This window comes from Periplaneta americana, chromosome 17, assembly GCF_040183065.1.
Source record: "Periplaneta americana isolate PAMFEO1 chromosome 17, P.americana_PAMFEO1_priV1, whole genome shotgun sequence".
NCBI classification, from domain to species: Eukaryota; Metazoa; Arthropoda; class Insecta; order Blattodea; family Blattidae; genus Periplaneta; species Periplaneta americana.
The window spans coordinates 10,589,659-10,612,882 of record NC_091133.1 but is presented as its reverse complement, the minus strand read 5'-3'; the positions used below and the strand labels follow the sequence as shown (position 1 = coordinate 10,612,882).

General features: G+C 34.6%; 1 protein-coding gene across 6 annotated transcripts in view; it reads right to left on the bottom strand.

Annotated features, from left to right (window-relative positions):
* Positions 1-23,224, bottom strand: part of LOC138693101 (zinc finger protein ZFP2-like) — a 76,279-nt gene that overhangs the window by 15,300 nt on the left and 37,755 nt on the right. For 2 of the 6 annotated variants that reach the window (XM_069816731.1, XM_069816724.1), the window contains exons 2-4: positions 13,875-13,963; positions 8,723-8,860; positions 5,664-5,746 (exon numbers count right to left, since the gene is read on the bottom strand). In XM_069816731.1, the coding sequence (XP_069672832.1) occupies positions 5,664-5,746; positions 8,723-8,860; positions 13,875-13,963 (310 nt within the window). The other 4 variants (XM_069816726.1, XM_069816725.1, XM_069816728.1 and 1 more) reach the window with 4 other exon arrangements.

Sequence of the window (23,224 nt, the reverse complement as noted above, 5' to 3'; positions counted from 1 at the left end):
GATGGCTATTTCACACTAAAAATTCTGGTGGAGAAACATAGGGGAAAAACTCATATCGCTTTCGTACATTTCAGAAATGCAATCGACAAAGTTAACAGAAATAAATTACTTGAAATTCTAGCACACGCTAATATGTCACAACAAACAATTCCAATATTTGGGTCATTCTAAGTTAAAGTCTGCACGTGATGTCCCTTAAAAATTACTTCCTTTCAAATGCAGCAATTCTAACTTTATAAGAAATGTATATTATAGCATAAATTGGATAAAAATATCCCAGCAGTAAACAACAGATATTATAATTTATTTTGGTTTAGAACATTTGTAAAGAAGCAAACTGTCACGTAAGTTACCTGTCCGCCTAACATAGTTCACAATACATTGGTATAAATTTCTATCAGTAGTGACATTTTTTAAGTTTTTTTAATATTAAGTAAAAATATAAGAATCAGTCAAATAAATCCAATGAAGCAGTATAGTATTTAATTAAAACATGCATATATAATTTATGAATGAAATTTGTCCCCAATGTTTTATGTCACTTAAGTTACCATACAAAGATTATGATTTCTGAAAGCTGTCTGCATTGGTATAATATTTTTACTTCTTAAGTTAGCAATAACAAACCTTTATGAAAACAGTTAAGATAATGGAATGTCTAAAATACTCACAGTTTAGCTGCTATTTCACATAAAGTTTTCAAAATCGGGTGACTATGTTTATTGCACTTCACATATGTTACCATAATTACAAATAATCTGGTCAAAAACCATTATTTTAAAATATTTTAAGTTATGTGTTCTGAGTTCATAAAAATTAATACAAGAAATTAAATGCGGATCTTTTGAGGGTATGTCAGAATTAACCCTTATATCACAAAATGTCACATAAGTTACTCATGCTTTAGTAAAACTTAGGTATGTGAATGTAAAGTAACATTTGTGACATGAAACATCAAAATCTACATTAAATACAATAAAGTATAAATCTAACATTGGTTATTTATATTTATTAATGATTTTTATAACACTTTTTATTAATCAGACATTAAATTAAGATTATCAAGCCCCTGTTTTCATTTTCATAGGAAAATGCCCCTTACATCATCTGAGAAGCAAACATGTTACAGGGTGAGAGTAAAAGCAAATGAAAATAAGAGGGCAGAATATCTGAAAAATTTTTGGAAGAAGAAAATAAGAAAGTTTATGTCAATGCGTATATCACCACCAATGAGAAAATAAAGTGTGATCAATGCACACCAGAAATTACACCGATATCCAAAGTAATGAAGGACACAGAATGCATTACAATGCCTGAAATTATGAAAAAGAAACTTCTGTTTCATAATGCTATCATTACATGCATCCAGTCGAAATGAGAAGACAAAACAGTGTATTGCGCAAATATTGAAAGGAAAATTCTTCGAAAATATTGTGACGGCAGGCCGAATATTCTCGTCACTTCGGGGAAATTCGTGCGCGTCCGGCAGAAGAGAGGGGGGCGCGAGGAGGCGGCGTGGCACGTGGCGAAGAAAACCGACTGCGATGGACGTAAAGGAAGACTGGCCAGCGCGAAGCAAGAGGGGGAAGCTGGAAGTTTCGAAAAGTTATGCGGTTGTTGTAACGAAACGTCTCGAAATCGAAAAGACGAGAATGTGTAATTTAGTAATAAATACAGGACGCGAGGAGAAGAGAGTTCAGTTTTTGGTCAGCAAGCCAGTCAGTCTTGTGTAGCAGTGAAGCCAGCTTCGAGACCGGAGTTTGACTTGAGTGTGTCCGCAACTGTGGGAGCGTCCTGGCAAGTGCGGCGTAACCGGAGTTTTTGGTTTGACGTGCAGTGGACCGCAGTTGGGGGACCTGAGTTCGAAGTTCACTGGACTGCAGTTGGGGGACCTGAGTTCGAAGTTCAGTGGACTGTCTCTGGATATACTGTTCGATATACTGTGAACTTGAGTGAATGAGCTAGAAGAACTAGCCAAGGCAAACGAACTATGAACTGAGAACTGACACTTTTGTTTGTAAATAGTGCTTTGTGAACGTTAGTTGAGATTAGGAGTACATTGTTGTTCTCAATAGTCCAAGTGAATTGTCATTGTCTGTGGAGTGCAATAACGAATACTGTGTTGCTGTGTGGAGTGGAAATCCCATTGTTGACGGGAGTGTTTAAATTCAATTAAAGAAAGTGATTATTGTTGTGACAATAAAAAGTTACATTATTGTTTTGAATTAAAAGTCACAATATGGTTTGATAAGAAAATGTAAGAATGCTGTTCACTCTTATTCAAAGTAAAGAGAATTGAGAATCGTAACAGATCCTCTTTCAAGAATCTGCAGCAAAATGTAGTGTTTTTTTTTTTCTGTGTCGTGATGATAATTCTAATGTTACTCCGGGAAAGAAACGAACACTTGTGAAGAATAAGGTGATTTATAATATGTTACCACCAAAAAAGTATGGATATAAAATACAATAATATTAGTTATTATTGAGACACAAATCATACAATTGTTTTTAAAAGCTATTTTAAGTGAAAAGCCTTAAAATAAATATTTCAAATCTCGCTATAAAAATACGTTCTCCCTGCAGCATCATGTGGTGATGTGAGAGAAGCCAGAATATTCTTATCAGCTGGCTTTGAGTGGTCTTGAAACAGCTGGTGTGTTGTCAGAACACAAGGAATGAGACGAATAAGTGACCCACTAGTCAATATTCTGTGTATATTATCACAAGGTGACAGTGATCATTCAATTCCAATGTTTGAGAATTTTCCTTTATTGTGTTGCAGTAAATTAAAAAAACTGCTATATTAAGGTAAAATAGTGATTAAGTATTGTCTTAAAAGCAAGAATTATACCAATCGTAACAATCAGTAAACAGTAACAAGTTAGTGTAGTGATTATGTAATACTGTATAAAATTATTTTAGTATTCAGAGAAATACATCTTTTATTTCGAGTTGTTTTCGAATGCGTGAACTACCCATATGACGAAACTTACGAGCTGCTAGTGTTGGCCAACTACATGCACGCTCAGCTTGCTGTGGGATGGAGCCATGCGGTGAAGAAATCCACAATGAGAATTCTTTTCTTTATCTTCCACCCTTGCCCAAAGAAAATGTTGGATCTGGAAACTGTGTTTTATTCCATATTAAGTCACCCATATTGTCGTATTTTTATTTTTTAGCTATTTCGTCAAGAAAAAAGTAATATAAATAAATCTGTCTAGTCAAGTGAATAATAATTTTAAAAAATCCTTCCAAAGTCATTATATTACTCTCTGAGTCTGCTTTAAAAAGAGATGCCGTTGAAAATCTTGCCACTAAATGTCTCTGAGCAATGTTCTTCCAAAACTAAGAATTTTACGAAAGTACGATAAATTTGACGCTCTATAAAATGAAAAGTAATACTAGTTGGGGATATTTAACCCATCATTAGGCTTGTCCAGTGAAGGCCTTTCAATGACAGAAAAAACTTTCTTTTTTTTTAAATGCAAGGTCAAATTTTCTGAAATTTTGTCCGATTTCATATGGAACAGCCCGCAGAGCATTTCAATGAACTTCGAGCGACAACATAGTTAATGTCCACTTGCTAAGAGCTCATGGTGTTTTTAACTGTGAGCCATGGCTGAAGGAACACAAACACCACCTCATACAGAAACTGTCGGAACACATTTCAAAGAGGCATATTTGTCTCAGATCATGCCATGAATCAAGATTGGCATTAACTGCATTGCTCCAGAGATGTGTTTCAAGCTGAACGATGAAAGCAAATGAGAGCTTGGACTCTATGATCTGACAGAAGTGTCCAAAAGAAGGATTTGGTTCAGGAAGGCGTGTGGAAATTGCAGTCGCCCAAGCTGTGTCTGACTTTAATGTTGGAGTGACAAATATTGTAACAGAAACACAGAAAGCAGCAAGAATATTCTGGCAATATCGAGGGACTCTCACAGAATCAGCAAAGCAAAGAATTCAGCAAGAGCAAATTACAGCACCTTCAACTGAAGACGCAATCCAGGCACTGGCAGGGAAGCAGTACTCTCAACTGGTAACACCCAATAGCGTTGTGCGGTAATTGAACTGATAAGTGGGCCGGCATGCATTCTTTCGATCTGTATTTAGTGTTAGTTTATCTTCCGTAAAATTAATTTAATGGTGTTTACTTCCTTACCTTAAGACATATGATGTTTAAAATTACTTACACCATCTTCAATACAACGCTTACACTGGCGAAGAAGATGCTGAAATAAGCGATATAATTTGTCTTGAAATGCTGGAGATCACGGCCCAAATATTTTCTTGAAGTTCCTCTATTGTATGAGGATTGTTGACATACACTTTATGTTTTAACATACCCCAAAGATGAAAGTCACATGGTGGTAAACACCATAATAAATTTAAACTTGAACAGAGCATAGTTCACCAAACACGTTAAATGAAAACTGAAACTGACCAAACACGTTCACACCTTACGGAAGATAAACTAACACTACTTGCATGCCGGGTCGCACAACACCGCTGAAATACCAGCCTATCCGCCTGCTCATCTGGCTGCCTGCCGCCGCACAACAACACTTGATTTTCCCACTATAGAGAATGGTCTATCACCCGCCCACCCGCCATGACCAGGGTTGCGTCTTAAGTTGAAGGTGCTGTATTATAAGGCTTGTCACTGTGTGAAAATGGCAAGAGCAAGCTGTTAAGATAAGAGAGGGCACATCCTACAAGGCACGACAGTTCTAATAACGCTGAATTGATTAATAGGTCAGATTTTCATGTTCTAAACCTCAATGACTATTTTCTCGGCTTAAATTTTTTTCACACTTTCATTTCTTCAAAATCTATATGCATCCACATTTATTGACATTTTGTTCTGAAACTTTTTTTGCTATTCCAGTGTATTCAAATATCTGATAATTGGCGATCACTTTTGTGAAGTGCAAAGTGCGATTTGGTTTAAAAATTTTTAATTTCCTAATATGCAAGACCTCTTCTTTTTTTTTAACTTCGAAGTGATGAAATTTAATAAATTTTAATTCAAAACATAATTAGAGCTTCTGGAAACTAAATACCAATTATGTTTTACCATGCCATAAGCTACTTTGAGACAAAAAGCTGTGAAATTGTAGCACAAGATAGCAATTATACAATCAAAACAGTAACACAAAATTTACATGATAATCCTATTACTTGCACCACACCTTTGAAATTTGCATGTATGTAGCAATATCTTTTTCTTCTTCTTCTCTTCAAGTATTAGGCCATATGGCCCATTACGATCTCACAGTTGAATTTTCAATCCAGTACTTCTTTGGACGACCGAGAGATCTCTTCCCATTTGGACGATAGTGGAGCATGACTTTTGGGATTCTATCTCTACGCATGCGAAGTAGGTGATTTATCCAGTTGTTCCGATAATGTTTTACGTGATTAATTACAGGTTCTAGTTGTAATTCGTATGTAGCAATATAATGGCCAGAACTAGTATGCAGAAAATAATTCAAGTATCTTTTATAGTTTACTAATTACCAAATTCACCCTCTTAATAAGAATAACCACAAACAAACAGTAGATACCAAACGGCATCACATATTATAAAACTTATTTCTTACGTCATCATTAAATGAAGTACTGAAAGAATGGAAGAAGCAAAACCAGCACAGTACACTCACCTCTCAGTCAACACTTCATCCTCTTGTGAAGACACTTCTACTTTTTGTTTCTGCTGAACTCTGTCCACATCGAACGAACCTTCCTGGAAAAGCGAGTAAATAATGAAGAGAGCTTCAGTTGGCCATCTGTGTCATTGTTTTTCTATGTCAGACACGTCAAAGCACAAACCTAGTGAATCCAATCTAATTTTTCAGTCAGGTTGTAATGACTTCTATACAAGATCGAATTAGTTCCCTCAAACTGCATTGAATTATATCCTTCATACATCCTTATAGCCTTAAATTCAGGCTAACTGCCTCTATTGAGACACAGTGGAATCGAATTTCAACCTTAAAAAATTGTGCATGTTATGTGTAATTGTGATAAAAAATACGTAATCACAATTTGTTACAAATTTAATGCAAACAAACAATGACATATTATATATTAACACATCAATACATTTCACTGTGCATATCATTGTTGAAAGTTACACATCTTCTAAAAATGCAAACTCTCTAATAAAACTTCTTCTTTTCAGATAAGATAGTAGAAAATAAAGATCTTGTCTTCACACATGCCATTTCACCTTAATCAAATTTATTATAAAACGATATGTAACACAGAATGTTACAATGGCTTGACAAGATTCATAACTCGAAATCGATTAAGGTATAGAATATGAAATTTTTCATCATTGTAAAAGATAGTAAAATATTAAGAAAGAAGTTTTGTGAAAGATAAAGAATGTTATGGCAGTTCAAAGTCCGTAAACAAACGGTATTAATGCTGATTTTATAACAATAAGTCCAATAAATTTAAAAAATATATGGAATACAGAACATTCAGAATGCAGTGTGAATCAATTTGTGAATCAAGTTGTGAGGGGACAGATGAGATACTCAACAGTGTGACGAATATTCACAGATTTATATATACCAGGATAAAACCAACTCCTTTACTCCTGTATTATTATTATTTTGTTATGAATTCATTTCTTAACAAACTTAGGCCGGGTGTACACAGAATCAGATGCGATGCAGCGCTGTGCGACGCGACATTTTGTCTGATGGTACTTGTCTCCCATTGATTTCTTATAATGTGGTGCACACAGAATCGGACGTAGCGAGACGGTCGCAAGGAGACACGGAGAGATAACATTGGATGACTGCTTGAAGTTGGTCGTGAGCAGACCATCTGATGCCTGTAGCATATTGCGCATATGTTAATAGCCACGGCCATGATTGCACACTTTCACTATCTACAGATACTATTGTTGTGTATTACACTTTATTCATAATGGAGCTCGATGCGGATAAATTAGTTGATTTAGTAAAGCAAAAATATGTTCTGTACAATTTTTGAAACAATATCACAATAATGTGGTTTCTAAAAAAAAATGTGAGAAATTGCAAATGAGACGAAAGCACCAGGTGAATAATAATAATAATAATAATAATAATAATAATAATACTATTAATTTGTAGTAGGTCCACTTCTCTGCTCCATACTATCCAGTGGCGTAGCATGAAATTTTGAGCAGGGGAAGCTAACTCTAGTTGTCTTTCATGCAATATGAGAAAACGTATTACAAAAATACAGTCTTAAAATAAATAATAGTCAATTTCAAGTCAGCAGTCGAAGATTGGTTGGAACATCGTAAGTAACACCAATAAGGCATGACCTGAAATGATACGTAATAAAATATGATTTCACGGTTTACACATATCTCTTAACAAATAGACACGTATACGTATAACATTAGCTCACTCCCTGTCATACTTAGAGAAATCACAATATTAGTATCATTACGTAAGTATGCGTCTGTCTTTTGGTTGCGTCCTTCATTGACAGCAAGGGAGTCGGTCATTTGTTTTTTAAATCACACTTTTGTTCGTAAGTCAGTCTTGTTAATACAATTGTCCTAAAAAAAAATTCAAGTAAATTAGTGCCAGGAACTGTTATTTCGCTCATTATTTATTATATCAGCCACAATGCACACTAACACTTCAACTGAACACAACTGACGAAAAGGGATAACTCGGAAACTACTTATTTTAAATGTTAAAGCTAGCTTCTCTGCGAGCCTTGCAACTAGGGTAGCTTAGGAAGGGATGGAAAATCTGCGGGGTGGATTACACAGAAGAAACCGGTCTGCTTGGAAGCTGGTGTGTGCAGGCTTCTTGTTTACTGCTGCATCACAAATCATCCTGAGCTGCCGCATCACAATATTTAACGCGTAAATATAAATTCTATTAAAATTAATAAATAATTTTCTTCATAAACTGCAGGTTTATTATGAAATTATTATTAATTGGGGAAGCTAAGCTTTTTAGCTTACATTGACGCTACGCCACTGATACTATCATTCATTATTGATTTAATATATTTTTCTTTATTGTGGCTCATGCAGTAGTCATAAACATAAATACAAAATTACGTTTGTGCATTACATTAGTAGTATTTAATTATAAGACCTTTCAATTGTACAGATTTTTAGGCGTATTAGGCATCCTTAGGAAGTAATAACTACATACAATAGAGAAAATTAATCATATAGACAGATCTCTTTCATTGAAGACATTTTTAGCCTAGGCGAGCTTTCCAAATCCACACAGTCAGCAAATCAGTAGTTACGAGCAGATCATGTTAAGCTGCCACTAGGCGTTGAGAGACACTACAAAGCAAAACGTCACATCGCACTGCGTGTGATTCTGTGTGCATCTGGTCTTAGAAGACTTTCAAATCTTTTGTGAGTTTTGAATAAACCTATGCTACATCAGTTCGTATGTATCATTCAATGTCTAATATACCAATTGCTAGACCAGTACAACAAAAGAAGAGCTTTGTACAATCCAAACGAAATCGCGTTCCTAGACGCAACATTTTCCGTGCATTTGACATAATTCTCTGTTACCACCAGAATTATATATTTGTGGATTATTAATCTATTTAAAATCTAAAAATCAAAGTTGCCAAATTTAGTAAATATTGAAAGAAAGAAAACAGTTAATGCTATTCAAGACATAGTTAAAAATGCACTACTGGGATATCTGCATAATGACAGTAAACCACTTACATCAACTTCAGACTTCACCACAGGAAAGCTGATAGGCACTGGAGTGTCTTCAACTTTTATCTCTGATTTGAGATCACAGCTGTGGTCCACGTATTCTGTCTTCAGGTCTGTCACTTCCAGATGATATAAATTCCCTTCCTACAGAACATAAAAACATCATGGATAAACTTATTTAGCTATTTCAAACTTGAATTTATGTATAACAATCTTCTATCTGGTTCCATATGGCAGAAAATGACCAATTCTTTCAACACTGACAACAAATCAAAAAAGAATACAAAAGGCAGAATAGGAACTAGACCATAAAAGGCACAGGTAATGTCTGACATTAAGCCAGTTATTCCTTCCGAAAATAATTTACATACTATAATTCGTATAAAAGAATCTGCTTTATATTGTACTACGTTTGTGTAAATATTTTTTTCGACAAGGATATTTGATTACCTACTCAGGACAATACCAATGTGGAATTATAAAACACATAAAAAGCCAAGCATTGAAAATATCAGTGGCGTTTGGGTGTTCTGTTAAAAATATATAGTTGGTCTATCTCGCACAATTATTATAGGCCTAAGTGAAATAACGGGTCAACATTAACTGCCATTTTTAATATATAATTTAGTATTATTTATAAATAATAACTATGGGGCGGATGTTGATGATCTAAAAATCTACTTAAAATGATCATTAAAATGCCCTTAAACTAAAGGAAAAATGACATAAAATTAAAAGAAAATGACATTTAAATATTATTCAAAGTACTCGCACCACAACTTCTTAAAAATTAATCACCTTGTTTCAATGGCTGCCATCCAAATGCCGGAAAAAGGAGGCAACTACAAATAACGTTATTCAAAATTGCATTATTTATGATCAAACAATACCCATGGCCAGCAAAATAACCTGTTTGAAGTTCCACAACCCGCTAACTAATCTACAATTTCATATTGTGAAATAGAAAAATGTCTAGTGTATTATTCGCTTTTTGTTTTATATTGTTGCACTAAATTCGGAAGTGGCGGGGTAGGTCTACCCTTATTCACTATATGTAATTTCTCTCCTAGTGGGCGAGAAGAGAATGGCTTTTGCAAAAGATCTTTTACAGTTTACATTTCCAAGTGCTATTATCATTAAATAAGTAATTTAAATTGTTCACCCGCGCTGGCACACAACTATGAACCCTAGTAAAACCTAAACACAGTAAATTCACTCACACAAACAGTAAACACACGCGTCAAACACAATATTTTGTAACGCTATTGACAAGTTGATCTGCCTGTATACAGGGCGACCTGCGAGCTTGAGAGAAGCGAGTATCCCCACCATGCCACCTTGCGTGCGCAGAGAATTATAGCAGTAACTCTCAGCAGGGGATGTTCTTTTGTACGGACAGGACAACCAGACCAGAACTCATCCCACTTCGTCAGGCAGAGCGTATGTTATAAAACGAAAGCCGTTCTGGGGATGGTGTGCACATTCAACCAGCAGGCATTTAAAATATTTAAATGGTAATGAATTAAAATTAGTCTTGAACTATATACGTCAACTTCCAATGAGATTACCACGCATTTAAATTGTGATAAATTAAAATTATTGTTGCATTATATAAAACAACTTAAAATAACAAATGAGATTACCAAATTTACAGGGTGTCCAGCGCACACCTTGAACATCTGCAATATATGCCCCTGGAAAACATCCAACCTAATGGTTGATACAACATGCAATAGTTTGGCCTTTAAAAACCTTAAAATCATCATAATCATATCCTTCACTTATTAGACCCTACAGGATCTGTTACGGTCTCATGCCAGTGCTTTCGTGGTCTTCCCAATTTCCTCTTTCCTCTTGGTACATAAGTAAGAATCTGTTTAGGCCATCTAGTGCGATCCATCCTTTCGACATGTTTTTTCCACTGAAGTCGATATTGTTGAACAAAATTAACTATAGGATCCATTTTGAGTTCCTGCAATGTCCACATTTTTACGGTGTTCCAGCAAAGAGCATCCTGCTGTTCGTCGCATGAACCTCATTTCCACTGTCAGCCTTTGCTCATCAGCTTTTCTGATTGTCCATGCCTCGCTACTGTAAGTGAGGACCGGTCGAGCTAGTGTTAAAAAAAAAATGAGGAGGAAATGCCATATAAACGCCTGTCCAGAAGGCTATTAAGGTAGCAGCCCTACCACTGGACTACTGTGCGACAGGCTTGTAACCTATCCACAGGAACTCTATATTACATTCAAGTCTCATAATATTAACAGCCGGACTGCAGAATCTGTTGACGACTATGGCGTGAAAAACCTTATAATAATGTTGATACATATTTAAAATTGAATATTCTAAGCTATTCCGTCACAAAGCAAGCGTTAATAATTAATAATATCTTCTGTACTACAAATATCTTCTTCTTCCCATCACATATTAAGCTTGGTGGCCTGTTACGATCTCACTCCATTGTTTGAGCAGATGGCCCAAAGATCTTGTTCCTAAAGGGTGCTAATTTAGTGCTTGGCTTGGTATCTTTGTTCTAGGCATCCTGAGTATAGAAGATTTACATTTCTGTCTATAACTTTGAATTTTCTCTAAAACTGAATCAATATTTAATTCTTTCAAATATCCAAATTTTTCTTCTTGCCTAATCTGTATACTGACCAATTCTAGAAATATCTGCAATACAGTAAAACGTCCGAAAATTGGTTGAAACCTCATACGTGGCTCCAATAAGGCATCGCTCATGAGGAAACTAAGCCAGAAGATAATGGGATAAGGTGGCGAGTTCCTTTTCTCCTCCATTGCACACATCGCTGACTAGTAACACAGTTCAGTAATCAGACTCCAGATGCATGCAAACAATTGGTTCTTCCTCTGACACATATCGTGAAGTAATGATTTATCAGCCAGAGTCTCAATCAGGGATAAAATAATAGTATCAAATAAATAAATCCCCTGCAATAAAGGAGATATTTCCCAACTGCAATACATTTACAAATCCATATCTGTAGTGTCCATTGTTAACAAAGAGTAGGTCTACCATTGATAGGTATCAGTTCTAAATATATTTTCTATAAATGTGTTCACAAGCTAAATAAAAAATGCATAAAACTCAAACTCTACATTTATCCTACTTGGTTATTTTCTTATTCTACAGCATTCTTAATAACTCTGAAAGACTGCCATATTGAATTAAGACTTCACCCATATCTCTCGTTTACAAAGTGATCCATATCAGTACCTGGACTTCAACAACATACTTCTAAGCTCTTCCACCTATTTCATTGTCACTATTTTACTAGTCAGTAATTGGCACCACGTAATTCATCCATGGTGATCAATAAAGTGAAATGAGGTTATTATTGTGGAACATCAGGGAAGACATCGGGTAACTTCAATTATACCTCAGAAATTATAAGAAAAATGTCATGTGAGCAAAGTAAAAGCAAATTATCGCTCACAACATATCCAAGGTTGATCTAAATTTGCTACAGAGATGACAATTACGGAATAATTACAGCAACCTTACAACATTTCACTCTTAACAGATATTTAGGTAACTACTGACTCAAAATAATCGTCTATTTCTGAAAATATAAATTATTATGATCCATAAAACATAAGAACAACATGAGATTAGCAACTCTGAACTTCCACAGCTATTAGCGTAATAATAGTAGCAATACTAATCCATGGGCAAAAATTCCTAATTTAAACAACGCTTAAGAACTGACTGTTGGCCTAATACCACCTTACCCACTGCAGAGGTGGAAGATCCTACAACAAGCACTAAGGATAATGTATAGTAAGCAAATTGATACCTTATCCAGTTCAAACTGGTTTTTGAGACCAGAATATATTACAAACTGTTTCTCTGCACTTCTCTATCATGATGAAAGGTTAGGACCATTCCCACAGACTAGTTGAAATTCATATGAAAAAATTTCTTCCTACGTGGAGACCAGCGAATAGGGATTACAAAGAATAGACACTGTGCGAATTTTCCTGTGTTTTGTTTTTCTGTGCACTGGCGTTTAATTCCCCTTTCAAGCACTAGAGGTTAGTGTAATCGAGCACATGCTAAGATAATAATTGAGAATGGAGTTAAGACACAGGATCCAAACATCGCCTACCTTATTGCATAATCCAGGAATGCTTTGGTTCAAATAAATTCAAGTTAACAGCTTTTCCTTATTTCTCAGTGACAAACTAGTTGTAATAATAATTTTTTATATTTTATATATAATAAATTATATTATAAAATAATATAATACATTATAATATTATGTATCAAATTCTTTTAATGTTTGTATACAATATAATATAGGTATATGGTTTTACTTCTCATAGCAGTTTTGTTTTTCCATTTTCAGCGATATCAAATCATTACATATTTTAATTGTTGTTACGGTCTACGTCTCAACTCTCATTATAAAGGAACTCTAGAGTCTAGACATTACAGTTAATGACGGATTTATTATTTCATCGATCCAATTTATTTTATTTGAGTACATAATGTACCTAGATGTATTAATTATATGTGTTATATTTCTGCTGTGTCGACTGCTAGTTGCTGAGATGTCAGTGCCAACTCCAGGAAGAAAGCAGAATCTCACGCTCAAACTGGTCTGAAAGTCATTGAAATCAGTCCTGCTATATCAAAGGTACCGACGCAAAGTGTTCATACTGTATAATTTTTTTTTTTTTTTAGTAGGTTATTTTACGACGCTTTATCAACATCTAGGTTATTTAGCGTCTGAATGAGATGAAGGTGAAAATGCCGGTGAAATGAGTCTGGGGTCCAGCACCGAAAGTTACCCAGCATTTGCTCATATTGGGTTGAGGGAAAACCCCGGAAAAAACCTCAACCAGGTAACTTGCCCCGACCGGGAATCGAACCCGGGCCACCTGGTTTCGCGGCCAGACGCGCTGACCGTTACTCCACAGGTGTGGACTCATACTGTATAATTATCTATACGCTTGTGGAGACTTCAACCACGAGCATTTCATATCGCCAGTCCAAACCATGACGCCTTCCTACTACACAAATACAGAGTGGAATTTTAATTTAGCCTACTGAATATAAAGTGTAAAATGTATGTTTTTCTTGCAGTGTTAAACAAACAAATAAACAAAATACATATGAGTCTTTTCAGTTTACCTCTGATAAAGTGTTATTCTCTCCTATTTCGTATGTGTTAACACGTAATGGATCAGCATCAGGTTCCATCTTGATCACATCCATCACAACTGAAAGAAAAGATTCCGTAATAATTAACAGTCACTGACACAAACTGAACAGAGGAAAAACTTACTTCAATTGCTATTACATATCTAATTTAAATTTCTAAAGATATTGTAACTAATAATGATGTTACACAGTAATATGAATATGTTTATTATAGGTCTATCTGTAATTTCGACGAAAAACAACTACTTTCAGTTTAAGTACAGAGAGTATAGACCTACTGTACTTAATAGTACATTATGCAACGAGCCTACAATGAAGGTAATTAAGAAGCGAGTATGGATATTTATGAAACGAGCGTAAGCGAGTTTCATAATTTTCATACGAGCTTCTTAATTACCATTATAGGCGAGTTTCATACGACTTTTTATGCTCGACCATATTTCTAACTTGATATTATTAATTTTCTTTGTATCTGACCTTGGCCAATGTCCCGTATGTTGTGAGATGTGCGCAGGCGCGAAAGTATTGATTTTTTCCGAGGAACAGATGTTCACAATGACTTTGCTAGGCCATAAGAATGTACAGAGATAACATTAAAAATAAATTAGACATTGAAAAACGAGATGACAAATTGAATTTATTTGAATATTATTTACAATTAACGCTAATTATTATAGTAACAGAACATAACCTTCTGCGACAGTTGGATTTCCAACCTCCGTGATTTTCGCTAATTCTCTTTCGATTGCATATCCGAGAATAATCGATACTTGCGGTTTTATAACGGTACAAAGCTGACCTGTCATTGGCTGAACAGTTGTAACCTGAGTCGTCATTGGTTGAAAGACCTGACCTTTAATGAGTAGGTGTACTTTAATGAGGTCCATTAAAGGTCTGCTACCAGGTATATAATTACTACATTTGGGCATGGTCGAGCATAAAGTACATAAACGTTTTTATAATAATGACTTTAATATTCTTTATTACTAAATTAATGTATTAATATATTCATGTTATTATAATTGATTATTTTACGACAATTTTTCAATTGCTATGATTATATGTGTCTGAATGACATGAAAGTGATATCAGCAAAATGAGTGTAGAGTCCAGCGTCGAAAGTTACCCAGCACTTGCTCTTATAGGTATCCTACAAACAAAACTCAGCTCGGACTCCTAGCGGCGCGCATGCAGTAGGCTTGAGAGCATGCTGGAAACGGGAGCATAAGTCATCTGCGCAAGGCAGTCACGCCTGCTGATTTCTGAGCACCGAATTTTCCTTGTTGGATGCCTATAATGGGTTGAGAGGTAATCTCGGAAAATACTTCAAACAGGTAACTTGCCCAAACCAGGATTTGAACCTGGGCCCGCTCGTTCACAGTCAGGAATGCTAACCATAACTCCACAGCGCTGGACTATATCATATTATTCCTTAAATTATTGAAACATAATTACATCGTCATATCATTATTACAATTGCACGCGCACTTACACATTTATTTTTGTTTATAATTTCACTTTTTAATAACCACACTTCAATCATGCCAAGTAAGATGAAAGATAGATTTGATTGAATTCAAACGTTTTCACACAGGATTACTCTATAAAATGAATACAGGCCTAACACGTTTGATTCAAATGGCGGAACTAAGAATTAGAAATCTTGTAATCCAATATGGACATTTTAAGAATATCACACTTTTCGTGGAAAAATAAAACAACTAATGTACCGAGACTTTATGTTATACTAATAAGTAACAGTCTAAGCAATGGTTTGAACGTTCATTGGTAATGATTTGGTAATTATATTTCTGGTATTAGCGTAATATAACTAAACCTACTGAATGATAGAAATCTAGAGACACGAAACAAACATAAATTATCACTGCTATGATGATAATAAGTGCTTTTTGTTGCCGTGTTACTGTCTCACTCCAGACTCCATTTCAAGCGGACGGCCCTAAAGGCCAATTCACACGGGGAGAGTTTACAGGAGTCAAGTACTTGGAGCAAGTCGACCTTCCTTCAACTTTCCCCTGTGATATAGTCGAGAAAGTCAAGTTGTGACTTGGCGGTCAAGCAGAATTTGAGTTGATGACTCCTCAACTTGTCTCTCCACTTAACCGTCACGTGATTAACTTGACTCCACCACTTTCCTCGTGTGAATGCTAACTTGTAGCAAGTAGCAACGTGCAAGCAGATATTGTGGATAGTGTGTGATTGTTTAAATTAATAGGTATCGAATTTGAAATTAATTTAACTTTCAAACCCCAAATTTTAACAATTAGGCTACTAATTCTGCTTACAAATGACTTGGATTTGTAATTAGAAATTATTCAAGCGACGACTTGTTTTTAGGTTAGGCCGACACCTGGTTAGAAGCAAGTGAAATGTGCTACAATAACTTGGAATCCTCGTTGCAAAAACAACGTTCATTCTAACGAGTTCATAAAGAATAAATTCCAGATAAACTCCAGAACATGGAGTATAACTGAATAATAATAAGCTACATCTTTTTCATGTTTTCATTTATTTTATTTATTTATTTAGTTTTTATAGTTTACCCAACAATAATAAGGGTAAACTACTTACAAATAACAGCAATTAAAAGGTAGCAATTAAAAAAAAACTTATACTAATTAAACTAAATTAAATTGCATATAGATTGGGCTTTTTGTACTATATAACAGATATAAATGTACTTCTAGAACCAAAAATATCACAATTATTAAAATACTTATTATAATAATAACAACAACTTCTATATAATAGTCCACACCTGTGGAGTTACGGTTAGCGCGTCTATCCGCGAAACCAGGTGGCCCGGGTTCGATTCCAGGTCGGGGCAAGTTACCTGGTTGAGGTTTTTTTCCGGGGTTTTCCCTGAACCCAATATGAGCAAATGCTGGGTAACTTTCGGTGTTGGACCTTGGACTCACTTCACCAGCATTATCACCTTCATCTCATTCAGACGCTAAATAGCCTAAGATGTTGATAAAGCGTCGTAGAATAACCTACTAAAGTAAGTTCTATATAATATGGTATTGTTTGTACTATAATTTGTTCGGGGACACCTTAAAAACGTTTTATTAATTCTGTTATTATAATTAGGAACTTCAAATTCGACTAGATTAATTAACTGATTACAATTACATTAATTTACGATTGAATGAAGGAACATAATGTCGTAAATAACCCTACGCAATTTTAAAGTATTATAATTGTAGACTTTCATAAGTATAGTATGTGGAACATAATTTTCATGTAGTGGATATTTGCCATTTTGTCTATAATAAAGTAACCTAAGAAATATTTTTGTATATTTTCAATTAATGTATTATACTTAATAGTAATGGGAGACCAAACAACTGATGCATATTCTAATTAAGATCTAACAAAACATGAATATAAACATGTTAATGCCTTGACATTTTTAAAACCTATCATATTTCTAATAATAAAACCTAAAGACTTATACGCTGATGCTACTATATTACTTATATGGTATGTTAAAGTTAACTTACTATCTAATTGAACACCCAAATCATTGATAACTTCCACTCTTTTCAGTAATGCACCTCCCATTGAATACATGTAATTGTGATAGGTCTTTTTCCTTGTGAATCATATAACACTATATTTGGTAGTGTTGAAAGGCAGTTTGTTTTCTAGAGACCATTGCTAACATTTATCTCTATCAGTCTATAGAGACAAACAATCATCTAAACTATGAATACTTCTATAAATTTTTTAATCATCAGTGAATAATAAGCTAAGCGAGTTGCTAATGCAATCTGGTAAATCATTTATAAAGATAAGAAATAGAAGTGGTCCTAAGTTCGAACCTTGTGGCACACCTGATGTTACTGGATAAACATCTGATTGCCCTCCATTGTAACATATATATTGTTTTCTTTCTTGCAAAAATGATTTTACAAAAGTCAATAGTTGATTAGAAAAACCAATTTTGTGATGAGACATCCGTGATCAACTCTGTCGAACGCTTTCTGGAAATCTGTATAAATGCAGTCAACCTGTTCACGTTTTTCCATTTTCTTACATACATAATCTGTTAGCAAAACCAAGTTGATTGATGAACACCTTTTAGATCTAAATCCAAATTGGCAGTTGTTAATAAAACTACTGACTTGGAAGTAAACAGAGCTGTAGATTATAGATTCAAAAATCTTTGTAAAAACAGAGAGTATGGAAATTGTCTGTAATTTTCAATATTATTTACATCTCCTTTCTTGAATATAGGACACACTTTAGCTACTTTCCACAATGAAGCCTATCTCTTAAAACAAGTATATATATATATATCTATTTTTTTTTTCTTATTTATTTTAGTTTGTTATTTAACGACGCTGTATCAACTACTAGGTTATTTAGCGTCAATGAGATTGGTGATAGCGAGGTGATATTTGGCGAGATGAGGCCGAGGATTCGCCATAGATTACCTTGTATTCACATTACGGTTGGAGAAAACCTCGGAAAAAACCCAACCAGGTAATCAGACCAAGCGGGGATCGAACCCGCGCCCAAACGCAACTTCAGATCAGCAGGCAAGCGCCTTAACCGACTGAGCCACGCTGGTGGCTAAGTATATATATATGTTAGGCTATTTTATGACGCTGTATCAATATCTAAGGTTATTTAGCGTCTGAAAGAGATGAAGATGATAATGCCAGTAAAATGAGTCCTGGGTCGAGCACCAAAAGTTACCCAGCATTTGTTCATATTGCCCCGACCGGAATTCGAACCCGGGCCACCTGGTTTCACGGCCAGACGCGCTGACCGTTACTTATATATATATATATATATATATATATATATATATATATATATATATATATATATATATATATGCATTAAGGGAGAAATTAAGTAGTCCTGGCAAGCTTTTACAATGTATGCTGGAATCATATCAGGAACTACATATTGTTAGGTTTCAATATTTTATGGCTCGTCTAATATCGAACTCTGTGCCTTCATTAAAATGAAGTGACATTATTACTCTCAATATTAATAATATTACTTAGATCAGTCTCAGTATTTGGTAAATAAACTCACTGAAAACACTCTTTAAAATCATTTAGAATTTCTTTATCATTTTGTAACTCTTTATCCCCATATTTCATATCAGTAATAACAACTGCATTTGATTTTCTATTATTTATATATTCCCAAAAGGAATGATCATTATTTAATATGGCTTTCTCCACATTAACAATATAATAATTATAGGAATTTTTAATATCAGCTCCAATTTCTTCTCTCAGTTCCAGATATTTAATTTGATGATATTCAGACTTACTTGTACTTTTTCCAATGTCTGTGCTTATTTTTTAATTTCTTTATGAGACTTGAAGGAAACCAACTCGGATAATATCGACTTTTCTTAGTGCATATATACTCATCCATTGCTTCATATAATTTACTATAAAATACTTCAACAGCATCCTAAACATTACTTTTTTCATTTACTAATTCCCATCGTTTAGATTTTATTGAGTCATACAACTAAATAATTACCACATTTGAAGTTATAATTACCCTGATGCCTAGTACCGCATTTCTTACCAATTTTATTCAGACTGCAATAATATCAATTTCTATTGCTGGATGATGTAAATCCTCAGGTACCAGAGGTTCAAGGCTATGTTTTATATTACAAATTTTACTGCTATTAGCGATAATGAAGTCTAGTATATTGTCGTGTGCATTTCTGATCCTATTAATTTGATCCACGCTCAAGAACTCCAAACAGAATTTGAATTCCTGACTTCGTCTTTCTAAAGATGTAATATAATTGGGTAAATTAAATTACCACAAATTAATAGATTATTTTTATATATTAGGGCACGTGCTATACAGATGGAAAAACTATTTTGCGCAACTACTAAATGTACATAGGCCAAATAGAAATGATCGGGACGAAATTGAAATACAAACTGCTGAGCCATTTATACCCGAACCCACACTTTCAGAAGTCAAAATTGCGATAGAAAATCTGAAAAAGTACAAGTCTCCAGGTATCGATCAAATTCCAGCAGAATTAATACAAGAGGGTGGAAGTGCATTATATAGCGAAATTTATAAACTTGTACTTGCTATTTTGAAAAAGGAAATTGTACCAGAACAATGGAAGGAGTCCATAATTGTACCTATTTTTAAAAAGGGGGACAAAACCAACTGTGGTAACTTTCGAGGAATATCACTTTTGTTGACGTCGTACAAAATTTTGTCCAATATTCTTTTGAGAAGATTAACTCAGTACGTAGATGAAATTATTGGGGATCATCAGTGCGGTTTTCGGCGTAATAGATCGACTATTGATCAGATTTTTTGTATTCGACAGATAATGGAGAAAAAATGGGAGTATAAGGGTACAGTACATCAGTTATTCATAGATTTCAAAAAGGCATATGACTCGGTTAAGAGGGAAGTATTATATGACATTCTTATTGAATTTGGTATTCCCAAGAAACTAGTTCGATTAATTAAAATGTGTCTCAGTGAAACATACAGCAGAGTCCGTATAGGTCAGTTTCTATCTGATGCTTTTCCAATTCACTGCGGGCTAAAGCAGGGAGATGCACTATCACCTTTACTTTTTAACTTCGCGCTTGAATATGCCATTAGGAAAGTTCAGGATAACAGGCAGGGTTTGGAATTGAACGGGTTACATCAGCTTCTTGTCTATGCGGATGACGTGAATATGTTAGGAGAAAATACACAAACGATTAGGGAAAACACGAAAATTTTACTTGAAGCAAGTAGAGCGATCGGTTTGGAAGTAAATCCCGAAAAGACAAAGTATATGATTATGTCTCGTGACCAGAATATTGTACGAAATGGAAATATAAAAATTGGAGATTTATCCTTCGAAGAGGTGGAAAAATTCAAATATCTTGGAGCAACAGTAACAAATATAAATGACACTCGGGAGAAAATTAAACGCAGAATAAATATGGGAAATGCGTGTTATTATTCGGTTGAGAAGCTCTTATCATCCAGTCTGCTGTCCAAAAATCTGAAAGTTAGAATTTATAAAACAGTTATATTACCGGTTCTTCTGTATGGTTGTGAAACTTGGACTCTCACTCTGAGAGAGGAACATAGGTTCAGGGTGTTTGAGAATAAGGTGCTTAGGAAAATATTTGGGGCTAAGCGGGATGAAGTTACAGGAGAATGGAGAAAGTTACACAACACAGAACTGCACGCATTGTATTCTTCACCTGACATAATTAGGAACATTAAATCCAGACGTTTGAGATGGGCAGGACATGTAGCACGTATGGGCGAATCCAGAAATGCATATAGAGTGTTAGTTGGGAGACCGGAGGGAAAAAGACCTTTAGGGAGGCCGAGACGTAGATGGGAGGATAATATTAAAATGGATTTGAGGAAGGTTGGGTATGATGATAGAGACTGGATTAATCTTGCACAGGATAGGGACCGCTGGCGGGCTTATGTGAGGGCGGCAATGAACCTTCGGGTTCCTTAAAAGCCATTTGTAAGTAAGTAAGTAAGTAAGGGCACGTGCTATATTGTTAAAAATCATAGGATAATAATTAATATAAACTTCAACAGAAAAATTTGGTGGGAAATAGACACAATTTATATAGTACCAGTTATTATCATTGATTCTGATTCTAAGCCCTACATTTTCATTTGTATTTTCCAATTGGGGCACCCTTTCTGAAATATATTGCTAATGAGTTGCATGTACCTATTTCATAACTGCTGCTCATGTGAATCATTATCAGTAATAAATTATAAGTGACATTTTTCATGTATATTTATGTGAAGAAGGTGCCGTGATGGGCATCTAGCCTGTGTACTTTTCCATAAGTCATAATAAATAAATAAATATATGGTATATATACACCTTATTGTAACATTCTTAGAATTGCATGAGATGTACGAACTTCCGTACAAGAGGTACAGCAATAGAAATACTTCAATAATAATCTTCTTCTTCTCCCTTCAAGGATTAGGTGATATCACCTGTTCCAGTCTCTATCGTCCAGCCACCTCTTGCGAGGTCTACCCAGATCCCTTTTCCCGATCAGGCGATAATTCATTATCTTCTTTGGTAATCTATTCTCTGCCATTCTGTCAACATGATCTTTCCATTTTGTTTTATTTTCTTCTACCATGTCGTGTACTGAGAAAATATTGGGGTCTGATCTTATTGTTTCATTTTTTATTTTATCGGCTTTAGTGCATCTTCTTACGTATCTCATAAATTTCATCTCTGCTGATTGTATACGTGATTCTTCTTTTTTTGTTATTGTCCATTATTCAGAGCCATATATAATAGTAGGTACAGCCATAACTTTATAAAATTTCATTTGAGTTTCTTTTCTAGTTTTTCTTCCTAAAGTTCTTCCAATTGTTCCACATATCATCTAAAATCTATTAACTTTCTTCTCAATATCTTTCTCATAATTAAAACTGATATCACATCCTAGATAACTGAAGTGGGATACCTGTTCTAAAATGTTTCCATTTACTAGTATCTTAGATCTAACAGGATTTTTCCCTTTAAAAGCCATTATCTTTGTTTTGTTTGTAGATATAGTTCGATTGTAAAATATTGTATTTTGGCTTAATCTATACACTGCTCTTTGTAGGTTATCTTGTTTCCTGGACAACTATTTGATCATCAGCGTATAGTAAAGTATTTAAAGGTGTGTTAGGTTCTATTTTAATCGCAGTCTGTATTTCATCTTTCCACTTCAAAACTAGATCGTCAATATATAAATTGAACAGAGTGGGTGATAAACTGCATCCTTGTCGAACACCTAAATTTATTAAAATTGTTTCTGACACTTTAAAACCTGAGCTAATAACTATTTTGGTATTTACATATAAACTCTTAACAGCACTAGTAAGGTGCTTAGGAAAACCTCTTATTTCCAGTATTTTCCATAAAAGGGGTTTTTTCACTTTATTGAAAGCTTTTTCATAGTTAATGAATACTAAGTGGGTTTCCAAACCAAACTCTCGACTTTTTCAATAATCTGCCTCATTATAAATATATTATCACTAGATGAACGTCCTTTTCTAAAGCCTGATTGTTCCTCTGATATTACTATATCAGCAATAGCTTGTAATCTTTGATTAAGAATTTTTCCATAGATTTTATATCCTGCATCTAATAAGGTTATTCCTCTATAGTTTCCTGTGTCATTTCTATTACCTTTCTTGAATAGGGAAATAACTTTGGCTGTATTCCATTCCATGGGCACTGAACACATGTTCAGAAAATGAAGGAAACAGAATTTTAATATCATTCCACCATATTTAAT